This window comes from Gopherus flavomarginatus, chromosome 2, assembly GCF_025201925.1.
Source record: "Gopherus flavomarginatus isolate rGopFla2 chromosome 2, rGopFla2.mat.asm, whole genome shotgun sequence".
NCBI classification, from domain to species: Eukaryota; Metazoa; Chordata; order Testudines; family Testudinidae; genus Gopherus; species Gopherus flavomarginatus.
The window spans coordinates 144,595,445-144,610,795 of record NC_066618.1 but is presented as its reverse complement, the minus strand read 5'-3'; the positions used below and the strand labels follow the sequence as shown (position 1 = coordinate 144,610,795).

Below are 15,351 nucleotides of genomic sequence, written 5' to 3'. Positions count from 1 at the left end.
AACAGAATACAGATGCATAACATCGTGTTATATGACATGTTATATTAAATATTATTTTACATAATATTGTATGTTTGTGTATATTTTTCAGCTACACTCCAATTCTGACAAAGGTGATGGATCAGTTAAGTACATCCTTACTGGAGAAGGAGCTGGAACTATATTTATTATTGATGACACTACAGGAGACATCCATTCAACCAAAAGTCTAGATCGAGAGCAGAAGACACACTATGTGCTGCATGCTCAGGCTATTGACAGACGGACGAACAAGCCACTCGAGCCTGAATCTGAGTTCATTATCAAAGTGCAAGACATCAATGACAATGCACCAAAATTTACAGATGGACCTTACATTGTTACTGTGCCAGAGATGTCTGAAATGGGTAAGGAAAAGATGTTATTCTCGTAAGGCAGCTAGATTTTAATGAGTGAAGGTACCAGTTCCTGTTTCACAGAGTTATTAAAAAGTATTTTCTTTATCATTAGTTATACATAAAGGTCAACAAAAGCTGGAAGGCTGTAGTAATAACAAGGCAGCAAGCTTTCAAACTGAACATCACTTGTTAGTTTTCTTTAACTGTCTGTTCATAGTACACTCATACAATACATTATACATGCCAGCAGAAGAGGAAATGCTGTGCTATTCTTAAATACTTCAATAGTTTTGCACTCCTGGGTAACTGCACTTTGGAAAAAAAAAGTTACATTGTTACATTCCTGTACAACTACAGTGTTTATTTTCAGAGACATTTGTCTGTGTAAATAATCTATTCAATTTATGGAGAGAATAAAACAAATGAAAGGAAAAGTAAATCTCCAGTTTATTTTAGACCACAGCCTCACAGATTCATTTGCAGTTATTTTTCTTTTATAATGTCAGATAAAATGTAGCTCAGCTTTGTATTACCCTATGACAGTTTTACCTTAGGTATTAATTATATGTTCATGCATTTTGCTGCTGCTTGATCAGTACTCTATTTAAAGCAGCAGCAACATGCTAGCAGTTCCTGTTACTTATTGGTCCCCCAATAATACAATTGATTTAGATTTTTTTGCACAGTGCTAGATAGATAGATTTTCTTTTCTCATGCAGGATGGACAGATCCAAAAAAATATTTTTTTTTAGAAAGCTCAGCTATTATAAGCAGTTTCCCTCCTGAAGCCTGCTGCTTTCACTAATGGGTGATTGGGGACAGTTACCCACACTAGTTATAAAAGAGAATAGCAGGAATTCCAAGACAAAAATAACCCTCCGGAGTCAATTTGCATAAAACATATAATTTGTTCACTTCTACTGACTCTCTTTCTCAAGTCAGCAAGTGTCTGGCTGAACTTTTGCAAAGTGGAATTTATAAACGCCAACAGGAAAAAATATCAAAGTGAACTGAGTAACCAGCCTCTCATAAAAAAGTGATTATTTTGATTATATGTTTGGAGAAAAAAGCTGGTATGATTGAATCCTGATGGTTTATCATCATTCAGTCACACGGAATTATGATGATGGTTCATCATAATGGGCCAGATGCAGCAAAACAAATAATCAGGAGTGCTTTGTATGAGTCAGGAAAGCAGAGAAGAAAGTTTTGTTTTTAATGAGAGGTAATTTGAGGACATTTAAAGCTTAGGTATGGAGAGCTTACTTTGGGCTGGGAGCTCTTTGTTAATTCTCTGGCTCACTGGCATTTAAGATGTAGAGTAGCTGTAGGATGACCAGCCAGCAAGTGTGAAAAATCGGACGGGATGTGGGGTAATAGAAGCTTATATAAGAAAAATACCCAAAAATTGGGACTGTCCCTATAAAATCGGGACATCTGGTCACCCTAAGTAGGGGATGGGCATCACCTGCCATCATTACTATGAGCCAGTTGACACATAGATCTCTTGGGTTCATCAAGTTTGTGACTCTAATCTTGCTGTGGGAGTGGTCCGGGCACATAGCTAGTCCCTTCACATTTTCCTTCATCACATGCATGTAGTAAATTACAGCATATAAAATATTAGCCATGTGGGTTGATATCACCATTGTAGGTGGGACCAAACTGTTACATCATGTTCCTGAAATATTCAACAACCATAGCCAGGATTGTAGCAGTTTGAAAACATGAGATTGATTCTCCTCTCCCTTTACATTGATGTAAAACAGCCACTGCACCAATAATTTAAATGGACTTGCACTGGTGTAAGAGAGAGGTGAATTAGCCCCATTGGTTAAATACAGTTCTTTCCCATCTACCCTACAAGACCAGATTATTTTAACTGTCCAGCCCAGCACAGTAACTATCATAATGTAGCAAAGAGTCCTGTGGCACCTTATAGACAAACAGACGTATTGGAGCATGAGCTTTCGTGGGTGAATACCCATTTCGTCAGATGTTTACTGCTTTTACAGATCCAGACTAACACGGCTACCCTTCTGATACTTGATTATCATAATGTAGACAGGATCTAAATCTCTCCCTCCATCTCCTTCCTTTCTCCTGGTTCTATTGCTTTTGGCTCCATCCCCATTTCTCGCCTCCCTATTGTTTCATTCCTCCTTAGGTCAGGGAACAATCCCCTTGTTATATCCCCTTGGTTCTCTTCTCCCCCTTCCCCACTCATTCTCTTTTCTCCAGACTTTCTTTCACCCTCACTATGCCATAGAATCCCACTTCTATCTTGCTCAGCATTGCTAACGCCCCTCGCTATGTTTCTCTTCCACAGAGTATCTGATCTATTCTGTAGGTCTTAATTTGTTTCTCTCCTCAGTTCTTTCCTCTTTCTAAAAGTCTCTCACTAACCCCTTAGAAGTACCTTTCTCTCTTCCTAATAACTGAATGTCCAAGCCTTTGGTCAGTCTTCCCCTTCATGTCTTTCTGCCCCTAAGTGTTCTTGATTCCTTCTTTTGGTCTCCTGCTAACTTTTGGTCCCCTTCTTTCCACCCCTTCCTGTGGTCTATGTCTCCCAGCCTTGATTCCATAGTCTTTCTTTTTCAGCAGTCTTTCCCCCATATTTGGAATCTTTCCCTCAGCCCCTTTTCCTTCTACTACCCTGCTTTCAGCTTAAAGCACTCTATCTACCTTCTCTCCCAGCTCCAGATATCACCATAAATCCTCTCTACCTGCTCTGCACTTTTTATCAGCCACTCTAACTGGCCAGTGTTTGAACTAAAATAGCTCTTCAGGTGGCTGGTAAGAGGCTTTCTAACTGGCTTGATATCATTTAAAACAAAAGGTACACCACTACTTTGCTTCCAGTTGTTTTTCCTGTCTGAATCCATGACTCCTTCATGGATGCTGACTACTTAATTGATCTATTGTTTCAGTCCTGGAGCTGGCAAGATTTTTCTCCACTCAGAGATACTAATAAGTAGAGAGACAGGTTTTATTTTGATGCTTTGAATCCATACCTGCTATTCCCCACAACCAAAATATATGAATTCTCTCCCACCCCCAGGAAGAAATATAATCCCTGGATGTAACGTCTCTAACGCCTGGTCTACACTACAAACTTGAGTCAACATAAGTCACATTAAGTCGATCTAATAATGTATGTGTCTACACTACTGAGTCCCTTTTGCCAACCTAAGTGGCCTGGAAAGTTGGCTTCTGTACTCCACCTCCACGAGAAGGGGAGTGCTTGATTCGACATCCATGGGTTGACATGGGGATAGTGTAGACTCTTTTGTGTAATTCAAATGAACTGTCCTCCAAGGAGGTGTCCCAGAGTGCTCCACTGTGACCGCATGGAGAGCACTTTCAATTCCATTGCACATCAGTCAGTTACAAAGGAAACAGCTGCTCTCCTGTTAAAACCCCTGGAACTTTTGAATTTTTATTTCCTGTTTGATCAGCATGGAGAGCATGCCAGCATAGCCAATGATGGAGACTCAAGTCTGCAAACGCGCTCCAGCATAGAGTACAGGAGGTTGTGGATCTTATTACTGTGTAGGGAGAAAAGTCTGTACAGGCAGAGCTCCGATCCAGAAGAAGAAATGTTGGCCTCTGTGATCCATCAGCGCTTGCAACACCATTGAAAAGTATCCCTTTTGGTTTATTTACTCTTTCGCAAGGTGGTATGATGCCAAGTTAGGGATATGCATTCCATCTATAGCCCCTCCGCAATTAGGGAACCCCATCACGGCAAAACCATCCACTATGTCCTGCATGTTGTCCAGAGTCACTACCCTTCTTAGCCGTAGTCTTTTGATGGCTCTACAGACTTGGATTGGTAGATTTACCCATCTCCAAATTGATGTGCCACTGATCACTAGCAGTCTGGTGTTGCAAGCTTCCACAGAGCTATTGCCACTCACTTCTCCACTGTCAGAGCAATTCTTACTTTACTGCACTTCAGGGCTGGGGAAAGCTCTTCACACAGTTCCTGGAAAGTGGCCTTACACATTCGAAAGTTCTGCAGCCCTGCTCTTCATCCCATAGCTGCATAACAATGTGATCCCATCAGTCAGTACTTGTTTCCTGGGCCCAGAAATGGTGCTCAACTGTTTCAAGGTGATGTGTGACTGTTGCCAGCAACTGAGAGTTGCTCCACACTATGTCTTCCAGCAGGGCTGCTTGCGTGGCAACACATTGTTCCATGCAGCAGCTCCTGTATCGGCTGTGTAAATACTGCAGGATAAGGTGCGAGGTGTTTGTAATGCTGACAACAACAGTGTACAGCTGAGCAGGGTCCATGCTTATAGTTCTATGGCAACCACGCAGGTAACCCAGGCTTACAAAAAAAGGCTCAAAAAAGACTTGGTTTGTTTGCCATTAATTTCAGGGAAAGGGGAGTTAAGTGCCTCATGGGAGGCTAATGTCACGTTCCCATAACACCTGCGCCAATGTTTTGGTCCTATAAGGCATTGCAAGCCCAACCCAAAACTCCACTCAACTACATGCACTGTGTGTTAGTGGAAGCGCTGCTAGTGAGGATGCACTTCACAGACACAATAAGCATAGTATGGACATGCAAGATTGACTTGCTTAAATAAATAATAATTAGAAAAAAAAACGAGAAGTTCTTGTGGCACCTTAGAGACTAACAAATTTATTTGGAGATGAAGTTGACTTAACTTCGTTGTATAGACATGACCGAAGAGGCCTTTTCTGCAGATGGTATTATAACAGTGACAGGGTTATTCCTTCATGTACAGTATTGCTGTCAGGGAATGCTGCTGCCATGAAAAATACTATGGACCTGCATGAAATCTCTCCAGTTGTGTTTGGTTATTTGCTGCAGTGGCACGTCACAACTATAGAGACAGCACTGCAGTTTTTGTACGTTTAGGGGTTATTTAGGGGTCATTATTTTTTTTGTCTTTTAGTCGCTAGTTTATATTCATTCCTTGAAATATCTTCCAGTCATCTTTCATCAGGCTACAAAACAGTTACTTCTGCCAGTTCTGTCTCCAGTAAGACAAATTTCTATGATGAACACTCACCTGTTTTACTCCTCTTTTTCTTCAAATTCTATACTTTCTAATAGGGTATTACTTGTAATTAAGCTCATGATTCTCTGTCTCTTCAGCAGTCACTTTATTATCTACCCTGTGAAAAGGTTGGTAAAGAACAGATCAATGTTGTCCTCAAAGTCAAGAGCACATAAAGTATTGATTTCTTCTTCTTATCTATAGTAGTTCACTTCTCATTGTCCTCTCATTAGTGACTCCAGGATAGAGCTTGTTTGATTCTTTTATAGATAATAAACCTCATTTCATATCAGTCTGAACTCCTGGCTTTAGTTAATTCACAGCCATGTTACAAATTATGTATCCTGATCATCATCTTTTAGGGATTACTCAGACTCATCCAGGCTATTTTAAGACAACATTTTGGGTAATAAATCAGTGTGTTTTATTTTAACCCAGAACACTGCTATTGCTAAGGAGAAGCATCAACATCTACCTTGTGTGGAGAAAAAACATATATATTTTTCTGTTGATGGGCTGTGTCTGAGATCATTGTTGAAGAATATATTCTAAGAAACATCCCTGTGATTCAGAGATAGCATTACATCTCACCATTTACTGTAATCAGTCTTGCTACTTTTATTGCATGTTTTTGATCATTCTTTTCTTTAACATTTATTGATTTTTCCCTCCCTTTTCACACTTTTTGGTAAACTGGAAAGTCATTGTATATTGTATGCAATTTGTTTTCTTGTCAGTCTTTCCAGTGATACCTTATCAAAGTTTGTTATTGCTTTTTGTATTTTTTTTTGTCTCTTTATCTCCCCATCGCCACCTTCGATTGATGGATAGATTAATCCCATGTAGATTGAATCCACTTTCAGTTTGCCATTTTGACCTTCAGCTGGAATGCTATAAACAGCTGAACTTCTTACTTTTATTTTAGTATTTGTTAAAGGTGTTTCACCAGTAGCTATTCTTCTGCTTGTTCTGATATCTGAATTTGTTGTTCTGCCATTCAATGCAATTTCCTTGGTTCTTGAATTCTACATTACAGGAGATTTGGTGGTAATGGTTTATGAATCTCTTCCCCACCCTGACCCCACCTGTCTTTCTCATTATATAGTCATTATCAAGAATCAATTTGTGAGCATCTAGAGGAAAATAGGATGATAAGCAATAGCCAACATAGATTTGTCAAGAACAAATCGTGCCAAACCAACCTAATTTCCTTCTTTGGCAGCTTTACTGGTCTGGTAGATAGAGAGGAAGTGGTAGACAGAATATGTCTTGATACTAGAAAGGCTTCTGACACGTCCTACATGACATTCTCATGTAGAGACTGGAGTATTCACTGGAGTCCTGAAGAGGTCTATCCTGGGTCCTGGTACTATTCAACATTTTCATTTGTGATTGGGAATGGAGTGCACAGTGTGCTTATGGAATTTGAGGATGGCACTAAGTTGGAAAGAGTTGCAAGCACTTCAGAGGACAAGAGTAGTATTCAAGCAACCTTAATAAATTGGAGAATAGGTCTGAAATCAATAAGATTAAATTAAATTTTGAAAAGTACTACACTTTAGGAAGGAAAAATCAAACACATACAAAATAGAGAATAGCTGGCTAGACTGTAGTATGGCAGAAAAGGATCTGGAGTTAGACTGGATCAAAAATTAATATGAGCCGACAATGTGATGATGCTGTGAAAAAGACTAATGTTTTGGGGTTTATTCACAGGAGTGATATATTTAAGACATAGGAGGTAATTGGGCTGCTCTACCAGGCCCTGCTGTAAGGCCTCAACTGGAGTATTGTGCTCAGTGCTGGGTGACACACTTTAGGAAGCGTGGACAAATTGCTCTCCTCTGAACTCTTTCCAATGAAAAATAACACAAGGTTAAGGAAACCAGACCTATTAAGTATGTTTGGTTTTGAGACAAGACTGAGTGGGACATAGTAGTTTTCAAATAAGGTAAGCACTATATAAAGTGTATGGTGATCAATTGCCTTCTGTGTCCACTGCAACTAGGACAAGAAGTAATCTGCAGCAAGGGAGAATTACATTAGATATTAGGAAAACCTTCCCAGATATAAGGATTTCTGGGTAATGGAATAGATTACCTAGGGAGGTTGTGGAATTGCTGCCACTGGAGTTTTTTCAGAACATTTTAGATAAACATCTATTAGGTACCATCTGAGTATACTTGATATTGCTTCAGTGCAGGAGGATGGGCTAGCTGACCTGACCTGACTAGTCCCTTCCTTCCCTACATTTCTATGAGTCTGTGTTTGTAACTATAATGACATACTTAAGTGCTTCACTGGTGCAGGCCAGAGTGCTCAGCAGTTTATAGGATTGAGCCTATTGTCTGATTCCTGGTTATCTTGTTCAGCATGAGAGAAAGAGAATGCGACGATTGTTCAGCGGACCATTCTGATGGAGACAGGACCACTTCTTCCAGTAGTTTCCTTCGGAACTGTCATTATCTGTAAATGACTGTAAATGTCAGCCAAATGAAGAATTTCTTCCAATGAACTATGTGGCTATATGTAAAACAGGACTCCATTACTGCTACCAGTAATGTTAATGAACCTCATGCAGCATGTATGATTATCTTACTCATGGACGGGTGATGTATGTGTGCATTTGGTGCAAAGAGCTCCAGGCCCTCAGAGAATGCATACAGGCTTTGGAGACCAGAGTGGCTGAACTGGAGGAGCTAAGGGAGACAGAGAGGTGCATAGATGAGACTTTCTGGGACACAATAGAATGGTCCCTCTCCCAGTCTGACAACTTCTTTTCTGTTGACGAGGTTGAAAGTCTCAGGGAAAGAAAACACGAAACTGAAGCAGAGGGAAATGATCCAATAGTTGGGATCCTCTTTCCAGATGATGTCAAGGTATCCTGTCACAGTAAAGATACCTCTCTGGGGGAGGGAACTCCAGTTCTTAGGAAGAGACAGGTAATAGTCATGGGAGATTTGATCATTAGAAACATAGATATTTGCATGGGTTTGCAATGACCCGGCGAACCACATGGTGACTTGCCTGCCAGGTGCGAATGCTGTTGATCTCTCGAGACATCTAGATATACTTCTGTGTAGTCCGCGGGAGGAGCCGGTTATTGTGGTACATGTAGGTACCAGTGACATAGAGAAGGATAGGATAGAGGTCCTGGAAGCCAGATTTAGGCTGCTAGGTAAGAAATTGTAGTCCAGGACCTCCATGGTAACCTCTGAATTGCTTCCAGTTCCACATGCAGCATCAGACAGGCAGAACTGCAGAGTCTCAGTGTGTGGATGAGATGATGGTGTAGGGAGGAGGTGTCAAATTTATTAGGAAATGGGGAACCTTTTAGGAAAGGGGGAGCCTATAGAGGAAGGATGGGCTCCACCTAAACCAAAATGGAATTGCTGGCACGTACAATTGGAAAAAGGGAGAGCATCTTTTAAACTAAGGGCTGTTGGAAAGCCGACAGGTGCGGAGGAAAATATTCTTCAGATAGAGACATACCTTAGGGGAGGATATATTAATGGAGATGAATTGAGAGGTTTCCTTAGTGTGATAGGATACCGAGACATCATATCCAAATAAGGAGGAGAGAATGGAAGATGATAAAATGTAGGTAGGATCTAATGAGAAACAGTCAAATGAAAAAGAGTCCCGTTCAATTTCATCACATAATGGCAGACAACTAAAAAGTGAAAAATTGTAAGTGTTTCTATACAAATGCTAGAACTCTAAATACTAAGATGGGTAAACATAGTTGCCTCATATTAAATGAGGATATTGATATAACAGGCATCATAGAAACTTTGCGGAATGAGGATAATCAATAGGATAAACTAATACCAGGGTACAAGGAATATCAGAAGGACAGAAGAGGTCATTCTTGTGGTGGAGTGGCATTATATGTGCATCAAAGCATGGAGTCAAATGAAGTAAAAATCTTACATGAACCAAAAGCTCTATAGTAATGGCAGATTTCAGCTATCCCCTTATTGACTGGGTACATAACACCTAAGGATAGGATGCAGAGATAAAGCTTTTTGACCCCTTAAATGTCTGCTTTTTAGATCAGCTAGTCCTGGAACCCACAAAGAGAAGCAATTTTAGATTTAATCCGAAGTGGAGCACAGGATATGGTCCAAGACATTAATATAGCTGAGCTGCTTGGTAATAGTGACCATAATATAATAACATGTAACATCCCTGTGGTGGGGAAAACACCACAGCAGCCCACCATGGTAGCATTTAATTTCAGAAAGGGGAACTACACAAAAAATGAGGAAATTAAAAGGCACAGCGCCAAAAATGAAATCTTTGCAAGCTGCATGGAGACTTTTAAAGACACCATAATAGAGGTTCAATTTAAATGTATGCCCCAACTTAAAATAAACATAATAAGAGGACCACAAAAGTGCCACCATAGCTAAAAAACAAAGTAAAAGAAGCAGTTAGAGGTGAAAAGGCATCCTTTAAACAATGGAAGTTACAGTCTGTTGAGGAAAATAAAAAGGAATATAAACTCTGGCAAATGCAGTGTAAGAATATAATTAGGAAGTCAAAAAAAGAATTTGAAGAACAGCTAGCAAAAGACTCAAAACGTACCAGCAAATTTTGTAAGTACATAAGAAGCAGGAAGCCTGACAAACAAGCCACTGCATGATTGAGATGCAAAAGGAGCACTTAAGGACAATAAGGCCATTTTGGAGAAAAGAAATGAATTCTTTGCATAGGTCTTCATGGCTGAGGATGTGAGGGAGATTCCCAAACCTGAGACATTCTTTTTAAGTGACAAATCTGAGGAACTATCCCAGATTGAGTTGTCATTAGAGAAGGTTTTGGAACAATTTGAAAAATTAAAAAGTAATAAGTCACCAGGACCAGATGGTATTCACCCAAGATTTATGAAGGAACTCAAATGTGAAACTGCAGAACTACTAACTGTGGTATGAAACCTATCATTTAAATCAGCTTCTGTACTAAATGACTGGAGGATAGCTAATGTGATGTCATTTTAAAAAAAAAAAAAAGGCTCCAGTAGCAATCCTGGCAATTGGAAGCCGAACTTCAGTACCAGGCAAATTGGTTGAAACTATAGTGAAGACAAGATCTATGAGACATATAGATGAACACGGTTTGTTGGGGAAGAGTCAACGTGTTTTTTGTAAAGGAAAATCATGCCTCACCAATCTACTAGAATTCTTTGAAGGGGTCAACGAGCATGTGGACAAGGGTGATCCAGTGGATATAATGTACTTAGATATTCAGAAAGCCTTTGACAAGGTCCCTCACCAAAGATTCTTAAGCAAAGTAAATTGTCATGGGATAAGAGGGAAGGTTTTCTTCTGGATCAGTAACTGGTTAAAAAATAGGAAACAAAGGTTAGGAATAAATGGTCAGTTTTCATAATGGAGAGAGATAAATAGTGGTGTCCCCCAGGGGCCTGTACTGGGCCCAGTCCTATTTAACATATTCATAAATGTTTTGGAAAAAGGGATAAACGATGAGGTGGCAAAATTTGCAGATAATACAAAACTACTCAAGATTGTTAAGTCCCAGGCAGACTGCAAAGAGCTACAAAAGGATCTCTCAAAACTGGGTGACTAGGCAACAAAATGGCAGATGACATTCAATGTTGATAAATGCAAAGTAATGCACATTGGAAAACATAATCCCAACTATACATATAAAATAATGGGTTATAAATTAGCTGTTGCCACTCAAGAAAGAGATCTTGGAGTCATTGCGGATTGTTGTCTGAAAACTTTCACCTCAATGTGCAGCATCAGTTAAAAAGGCAAACAGAATGTTGGGAATCATTACGAAAGGGATAGATAATAAGAGGAAAATATCATGTGGCCTCTATATAAATTAATGGCACACCCATACCTTGAATACTGTGTGCGTTTCTGAGCATCCTATCTAAAAAAAGATATATTGGAATTGGAAAAGATACTAAAAAGGGCAACAAAAGTGATTATGGGTATGGAGCGGCTTCCATATGAGGAGCGATTAATAAGACTGGGACTGTTCAGCTTGGAAAAGAGATGACTAAGAGGGGATATGATAGAAGTCTATAAAATCATGCCTGGTGTGGAGAAAGTAAATAAGGAAATGTTATTTACTCCTTCTCATAACACAAGAACTAGGGGTCACTCAATGAAATTAATAGGCATCAGGTATAAAACAAACAAAAGGAAATATTTCTTCACACAATGCACAGTCAACTTGTAGAACTCTTTACTGGAGGATGTTATGAAGGCCAAGATTATAATAGAGTTAAAAAAAATCCTAGAGAAATTCAGGGAGGATAGGTCCATTAGTGGCTATTAGCCAGGATGGGCAGGGATCCAATACCACGTTCTGAAGTGCCCCTAGCCTCTGTTTACCAGAAGCTGGGAATGGGTGACAGGGATCACTCTACGATTACCTATTCTGCTCATTCCCTCTGAAGCACCTGGCATTGACCACTGTTGGAAGACAGAATACTGGGCTAGATGGACTACTGGTTTGACCCCTTCTGGCTGTTTTTATGTTCTCAAGAAGGAGGGAAGTCGAAAAATAAACATCTAATTTCCCTGAAGACCTTTATTCACTAAACTACAGTGTAAGTCTATATCAAGGAAAACAGAAAACAATTCTTTGAAAGCATTTTCAAAATTACATATATTTAAAAAAAAATGTTTTTTTTCCAAACTTGGATTCGTTGGTTGTTCAGTGTACAATTACCGTTCCAAACTATTCCCCTTGGCACTTTCAGAACTACGTATTGGGTATTACTTCTCCTTAGCTGAAACTTTCTTTGTAATGGTAAAATATGGTTATGTACTTGCAGAATCAACCCCCACCCCATTTTTTTTACTTTTTCTTGTGTTATCAAAATTAAAGCTGAATTGATTTGGGAAATCAGAACTGTAGCAATATATTAGTATCTTTGCAATCAGAATATTGTAAAGTTACCTAGAGAAGAAAAGCTGAAGAGGATAACAGTCTGTCTCTCTGCAGACAAATCTTTAACATTTAATGAGGAAGTTTAATAAAATGTAAATATCTGCTGAGAATGCAAATCGGTATGCATGATTTGCTGTGGTTTGCTTTATTGTTAAAATCTCAGATGGATCAATGTTGAACAAAAACTTTAAAAAGTGAGAATAAAGTGAAGATTTCTGAAGGCTGGGAGTACCTGCCTACCTACATGAACTGCACTGGGCTGAATTCTCAAAGGAATTCTTAAGGATTATGAAACAGCAACAGCCAACAAGATACCACTTGAATTTCATTCTGCACAAGAAAACAGTAATTTTGCAGCAAGCCCATAACACTTGGATTCCAACTGTGTAATTTGATAAAAGGTCCTGAATATGCATTCTAAAAAGTCTTTATTTTTCATTTTTTGTTCCTTTTTAACAGCAAATAAAAATTAAACTATAAATAAATAAGCATGAATGCATATTTATTGATCTTTATGAATAAATAATAAAAATGCCTAGATTATTTTAAATTATGATGTCTTCTTGGTATAGAATCATCATCATACTTCATCTATGACTCTTTTATCAGTGTATTAATTTCCAAAAAAGGACTTTTGGGGGCCGACATGTTTCGTGCTCGATCTCAATCCTGCAATGCTAAATAGGCCATGCTTCACCAATTTTAACGTTATCTGAAAATGAAATAACTTTTTTCATTTGTTAATTTTTTCTCAGTTTTGTTGTTTTTCTTAGATACAAAAAAGGCATTTTTTAGTTAATTCAAAGAATTGTAGAAATGGAGGGCTGGGATGGATCTCAAGAGGTCATCTAGACCACCTCCAGCACAGAGGCAGGACAAAGTATACCTACACCATTTCTGACAGTTGTTTATCTAACCTATTTTTCTTTAAAATCTTCAAGGATAAGGAATCCATAATGTTCCTTGGAAATCTATTCCAGTGCTTAACTAACCATACAGTTAGAATGTTTCCCCCTAATATCTAACATAAATCTTCCTTGCTGCAGATTAAGCCCATTACTACTTGTCCAACCCAGGGGTGGCTCCAGGCACCAGCACACCAAGCACGTGCCTGGGGCGGCAAGCCACCAGGGGCGCTCTGCCGGTTGCTGCAAGTGCGGCAGGCAGGTTGCCTGTGGCGGCATGCCTGTGGAGGGTCCCCTGGTCCCACGGCTTCAGCGGACATCCCACAGGTGTGCCGCTGAATCCGCAGGACCAGGGATTTCCCGCAGGCAAGCCGCCGAAGGCAGCCTGCCTGCCGTGTTTGGGGCGGTAAAATACCTAGAGCCGCCCCTGGTCCAACCTTCAGCAGACACAGAGAACAACTGATCATGGCCCTCTTTATAACAACCCTTAACATATTTGAAGACTGTTATCAGGTACCTCCTCAGTCTTCTTAGTCTCAAGGCTACACGAACCCAGTTTTTAACCTCCTATGTCCTGCATGTGACCCTCCTGTTAAAACACCCCAGAATCATATTAGCCTTTTTTCATAACTGCATCATATTGTTGACTTATATTCAGTTTGTGATCCACTGTAACCTCCAGATCCTTTTAATCAGTGCTACCACTTAGCCAGCTATTCCTCATTTTGTAGTTATGCATTTGATTTTTCCTTCCCAAGTGTACTATTTTGCCCTTGTCTTTATTGAATTTTATCTTGTTGATTTGAGACAAATTCTCCAATTTTTCCAAAGTTGTTTGGAATTTGAATCCTGTCCTCCAGAGTGCTTTTAGCCTCTCCTAGCTTGGTGTCATCTCCAAATTTCATAAGTATAGTCTCCACTCAATCATCTAAGTAATTTAGTGAAAACATTAAATACTACCAGGCCCAGGACAGATTCCTGATGTATCCCACTAGATATGCCCCCCTAGTGTGATACAAAACCATTGATAACTATTCTTTGAGTACAGTCTTTCAACTAGTTTTGCTCCAGTTTTATAGTAATTTAATCTAAAACAGATTTCCATAGTTTGCTTGTGAGAATATCATGTGGGACTATTTCAAAAGCCTACTAAAATGAAGAGATATCCCTTCTCAGCCCATCCCTCCCTATCCATTATGCCAGTAATTCTGTCAAATGAGGAAATCATGGTTTGGCATGATTTCTTCTTGGCAAATCTGTGTTGGCTATCACTCATAAACATTTTATCTTCGATGTATTTACATAATGGCTGTTTAATAATTTGTTCCAATATCTTTCCAGGTATTGAACTTTGGCTGAGCGGTCTGTAATATCCCAGGTCCTCTTAGTTCCTTTCTTAAATGATAGGTGCTATGTTTGCCCTTCTCCAGTCGTCTGGGACCTCACCTATTCTCCATGAGTTTTCAAAGATAATTACTAATTTGTTCTGAAGTTGCTTTTACTTGTTTCTTATTCACCCTAGAGTGAATTTCATCACACTCTCACTTTTCTGACTTGAATACATCTAACTTATCTAACTACATTGTAACCTGTTCTTTTCCTGTTCTGGCTTGTTCTCCTTCTTCTTTGTTATTAATATTGTGTTAAGTACCAGTTCACTATTTATCTTTTTAGTGAGGACTGTTGCAAAATGGGTTTAAACACCTCAGCCTTCTTGGTGTTGTCCATTATCAGCTCTCCTTTCCTCCTTGGTCCTACATTTTCCTTCCTCATTCAGTTGCTCCTAATGTTTTTAGAGAACTTTTTTCCTATTGTCTTTCATGTTCCTTGCCAGGTGCAGCTTGTGTTCCTTAGCCTTTCTGATTTTGTCCCTGCATGTGTGCACTATTCTTTTGCACTCATCCTTAGAAATTTGCCCATGTTTCTATGTTTTGTAGGAAACCTTTTTGATTTTCAGGTCATTAAAGAGCTCTTGGGGGAGCCATACTGGCCACTTACTATTCTTTACTCTTCATCCCCACTTATTCCCAGGCCTTCACCTTCCACTCACAGAGTCACTGGGACTATTCATGTCTGTAAACTTAAGCACATGCTTAA

The 15,351-nt window shown here is 39.4% G+C and overlaps 1 protein-coding gene across 5 annotated transcripts in view; it reads left to right on the top strand.

Moving 5' to 3' along the window:
- Window positions 1-15,351, top strand: part of CDH18 (cadherin 18) — a 1,010,793-nt gene that overhangs the window by 741,095 nt on the left and 254,347 nt on the right. For 4 of the 5 annotated variants that reach the window (XM_050937421.1, XM_050937420.1, XM_050937419.1 and 1 more), the window contains one exon: window positions 92-386. The exons of the other annotated variant lie outside the window; for it this stretch is intronic. In XM_050937421.1, coding sequence (XP_050793378.1) covers window positions 92-386 — 295 coding nt within the window. The remainder of the gene's footprint in view (window positions 1-91; window positions 387-15,351) is intronic. 5 annotated transcript variants of the gene reach the window in all.